General features: G+C 31.7%; 1 protein-coding gene across 1 annotated transcript; it reads right to left on the bottom strand.

Moving 5' to 3' along the window:
* Window positions 1–699: 699 nt before the first annotated feature.
* On the bottom strand, window positions 700–2,480 carry LOC101504901 (probable inactive patatin-like protein 9). The gene is made up of 2 exons (XM_004495143.4): window positions 1,325–2,480; window positions 700–1,128 (listed from the first exon to the last, which is right to left on the bottom strand). Exons 1-2 carry the CDS (start codon window positions 2,246–2,248, stop codon window positions 898–900), a joined length of 1,155 nt encoding a protein of 384 aa, XP_004495200.1. The 5' UTR covers window positions 2,249–2,480; the 3' UTR covers window positions 700–897.
* Between the last annotated feature and the right edge of the window lie 2,494 nt (window positions 2,481–4,974).

Here is a 4,974-nt window from a genome sequence, read left to right as displayed (position 1 = left end):
AGGAATAGTTATAGAATTGAATGCATTCCTTTCTCTTGTGCACACTAACAACCAGCATTTAGCAAAGCATCTTTAATTTTTCTAGAGATAAAAAATATAGCCCTACCTCCGGTTCCATAACTCACATTGCCATTTTAGGGATTTCACAAGTCAATCATCAAAGAAAACCATAATCCTCCATTTCCAAATGTTTGCTAGTTTTAATATTTTATTTTTATTCCCAAAAGAGAAGGTATTTTAGAAGTTCAAGATATAATTGAACTTTATTTGTTTTTATTAGTGCTCCTAGAATATTCATATTATCTGTATTCACATTAGAAATTATAAAATGAATAATGATCAAATTATGTTTATTTTGATCAAGAAAATATAGATTAATTTAATGGTTTCTTAATTTGTGTGTAAAAATATGATAATAATTAAATAACATAAGCAAATCAATTTTTTTTTACAATCATTCAATATTTTATTTTCTTTCCACTCTAGCTATTTGTTTCTCTCCTTGAATGTATATTTAGTGAATAGATGTGTACCGATAATTTTTTAAAATTAAACTAAGTCAATCATATTCATGGAACTACTCTTCCTTTGCTTCCGTAGAACATAATCAGAAGCAAACGTGGAAATTTATAGATAGAAAAAACAATACACTTTCTTGACACACATTTTTTATTACATCAAATACGTTCTCCACAAAAATTATGTAAAAAATGCGTGTTAAAAAAATGTATTAATACCCGAAATCACTCTAAGAACAAAAAAGCAATTGCCTACATACAAGCTAAATTATTAACTCTGGCAGCTAGCAGCTGGCATGGCTAGGTAAAAAAACCACTGGTTACAGTTTACAGCGTTAAAAAAGCTAAAAAAAACATAGAAATGTAAGAATACAAAAAACTAGCGGCCGTTAGCGAGAGGTTTAACGGTGGAATCCTTGCAAGGACTAAACGGTGGGCTAGGTTTCCCGGTAGCAACAAGACGTTGCACAAAGCTATCGATTCTGTTTCCGTTAGTCTCCGTCAGTAACCGCTTCCCGCCAAACGGTAACGACTCAAGTCCTCTCTCTTTCAGCACTTCCTCTTCTGTCACTCCATTTTTCCTCACTGCTTCGTTTCCCAAACCAAACGCCTGCGAAAAAACAAACGCCGTCAATTCAATAGTTCAATTTTTTTTCCTTTGTTTTCTATGAAATCAAACAACTAGTAAAACAGTAACTGGATTATGATTATGATTTGATTTCTATTTCTATTTACTGATTTCTGAACCGAATACAGAGAAAACAGAGATACAGTGTAGAAGAAAAAGTGAAAAAAATTTAACGTACCTGAATTCTGACGTAATCCGTACGGTTCCAACAGAATGCGTTTCCTAACATTTGGTCAATGGTCTCGGAAACGCCGTCAAGAACAATGTCAACTACCGACGGCGTTGAGCACGTGCGGCTCACGCACGTTTTCGAGTTCGACGATCCGTTTCCCAAGGAAAGGACCAAAAGATCCTCCACGCCGTTTACCGATGGGAAATCGCGCTTGTTATGGAGAACATGCGTGACCGCCGCGGCTGTAGGATTGTTCATTACCAGACCACCGTCCACGGCGGAGCAAGAAGTTTTGCCGTCGACAGAAGTGAAGTTAAACGGCTTGAAATGACTCGGCGTAGCTGATGTGGCGCGGCATACTTTCCATAGTTCGAAGTTGAAGCTCGGAGATTCGGACGCATCGGCTCGAGAAAAAACGAATGGAGCCGAACTCTTGAGGTCAAAGCAAGGTATAAGCAACGGTTTACACGTGTCCTTTAAAGTCAACAAACTTCCATCTTCTTTTTTAACGAACACTTCCTTCAACACGTTATCCATGTTCCTCGAAGAGAATCTACGGCGCCGGCGAAATACTCCGGCGGATTTGAGTTTATAGAGTTCGGAGTTTCTCTCGGTAACGATACGTACAGCTTCTTTTGCAGTGTAAAGAGGTCTACCGAAGGCATCGGCGGCGGTGATCATTGCTGCAAGAATAGCGCCAATGCCGGTACCGGCAACAATGTCGAAGAAATCTGCTACCTGAGCGTGAGGATCGGAGGTCTGTTGACGGATCTGATCCTCGAGATTGATTAACGAAGCTCCGGCAACAATGGCGGTGGTTCCACCGCCGTCAATGCTGAGAATGCGTGTTTTGTTGGTGTCTTTACAATGAGAAAGCCATTTGTGTTCAAGTTTGGAGAAGATCTCTAGTGTGACTTTAGTGAGATCCATTATTGAATCACACTTAGTGAAGGTGAATTTGTTTATTAATTGAGTTTTAATTTCCGAATTTGATAGTGTTGCAGGTGTGTTGGAGTAATGTATAGAAGAGTGGAAGGTGAGATAGAAAAGAGTGTGTCACGTATTAGTGATGAGAGGAATAAATGGGTGATGGTCTCTTTGATTCTCTGTTTTTTGTTAACAGAGTTGGTGAGAGTTAAAACAACAAGACTGAATGCTGTGTTTGGAGAATGGCTGTAGTTATGTTATATACCCGACCCTTTCCTCCTTCTACCTTCTTATTTATTACAGTACCCCTACTACTATTTATTTACAAAACTGGTTGATGCACATTGCTTCTGTAACATTAACTCTTTAATTTATTTATACTTCCTCTTACTTTCGGTATAAACAAAATTAACCCATATGAAAAGTTAGTGTATTTCGGTCAATTTAAAGACAAATAATATATATCATCGATTATTTTTTATTTATATTTAAAAAGAGTCCTCTTTAATTTGTTGATACTATTGTCTATTTTTTTTCTTTTGTGAATCGCATTGATTTGATATCTTACTACAATTTATTATAACTTTTACAACAGTGAAGTGATACGAGTAAATATAAAATTATTTTATATTTTTAATTTTTTCTTTTATGTTATTACATTATGCTTATGTAAGTTTTTGGTTTGCCTTAACCAATTTGTTCCATTAAGAGACTATTCTTCCTTCCATCTGCCATTGTTGTGATATATGTGTTGGAGAGTCGTAAAAATGCGAGTAGTAACAGGTTAACTGATTAAGATGTTTGAAAATCATTTTGTTAAACATACATGAATTTTTAGTGTAAGAGTTATTTTATAAAAATAATTTAAGTCTTTTAAATTTAATATATCAATATTTACAAGAATAATTATGTAGAAACAAATTTTGTATAGATAATATTCAAATATGATAATGATATAGACACTTTTTATTAAGAAAAGTAAAAAAAACAATTTCCATGTATCTATTTTTAAGTGTTGATGTTCTTAAAAATAATTATTTTTGTAAATAAATGTAATTAATTTATCTTTTCATATTTGAAGAAAAAGTAATATAATTAATAAGGGATGTGTTTGAGAAAATAATAATAAAAGGATCTCGTAAATTGAAATATGATTTATAATTAGAGACAATTTTTTCCCCCTCAATAGTGCTTATATTAAAAGATAGAGGGAGTAGTTTAAGTAACACATTAAATACTATTGGATTGAACTAATATGTTCTCTTAACACACATGTTAAGGATTAAAAAAATAGTAATTATATTTTAAAAAAATAGAATATACAATTTTTGAGAAAAAAAATGTACAATTTTTAATATAAAATTTATATCTTTAATATATTAACAAGTATCCTAAAGATGCATGGTAGTCTTTCTCAATATTTTTATATACTCAATGAAATGCTCTTAAAATTGTCACGTTCTTAAAAAAAATAATGTCTACAACGATTTTCATTCTATCGAAAAACTCTTTTGGTGAAAGAGTCTCAATGAAAGTACCAACAATTAAAACTTAATTTCATAAGAAGAGTCCATCTCAAAATGTTTTTCACTCTTATTATGAAAAATTAGTCGAGTAATTAACATGTTTATTTAATGTATTAATATTTTTAAAATAAGAGTTATATTTGAATATATTATATTTGACTTTTCATTTAAGACAAATTAATAGTATTAATAAATAATATATTTGAAGTAAATTAATAAATACATCTAATAAAGCAAAAAAATATTTATATTTAGAAACAAATATTTGTTTTTCTTCAAATAATAGTTACAATTAAAACAGAGATAATAAGTAAACATTGAACGCTTTTCTATATTTGATTATGGAGAGTAACAATTAACTCCTCTTTTGAATACTCATAAAATAAACAAGTTGCGATGAGATTTAAAGTGTATAGAGAATTTGTTTTTGTTTTGTTTTGGCCCGTTAATAAGGAGTGTCTATGCACGTGGAAGCTCGCAGTGGTGTTTATTGGATTGCGAGTAGCGCGAAGCAGGGGTCTTTCTTTTTATTATAGAGCTTATTGAGTAAGTCAATAAGAGTATTAGTATTAGCACCTTCCCCACCACGGTAAGTACTCTGTACTACTATAACTTCTCATTCTCATTCCCCTCGTTTATTTCATTGTCTTTTTTTTTTTTCCATTTAAGTTTATTTCCTTGCCTTGCTTTTCACACATTGCCTCCTTATTTAACTGCAAAATATACCTACTCACAATTTCTTGCTGTCTTGCATTAAGCCTAGATTGCTCCAAATTTTAAGGACAATAAACATGTTGCTGCATGCTTATTTTTTCCTTTAAAATGTACTTCTTCCGTCCTTATTGTAACATTTTTTTTGTGATGATAAAACGCCTCAGAATTGGCATCAGCAGTATATCACAGCATCGTGAAGATCTCTTGAACAGAAATTAAGAAGAAAAAAAAAATCTTAATAATAAATATTTGATTAAATTTTAAAAATTAAGAACCCATTTCCTGACAAACTATTCGAATCTTAATGATGTTGTAGTTCTTTATTACTAGCAGTGTAAAAAATAGTTTTTTAAAAATAAAATTAGATTCTCTATGGTTGTTTTATGGTATAGTAGCACCAATGACTAATAAATTTAAAGAGACTCATGTCAGGTCCTTAGATAAATTAAAGATGATTGTAATTTTAATATATATATATATATATATATA

This window comes from Cicer arietinum, chromosome 4, assembly GCF_000331145.2.
Source record: "Cicer arietinum cultivar CDC Frontier isolate Library 1 chromosome 4, Cicar.CDCFrontier_v2.0, whole genome shotgun sequence".
NCBI lineage: Eukaryota > Viridiplantae > Streptophyta > Magnoliopsida > Fabales > Fabaceae > Cicer > Cicer arietinum.
Note: the sequence above shows the minus strand (reverse complement) of the source record. Positions and strands in the feature narration are given on the sequence as shown.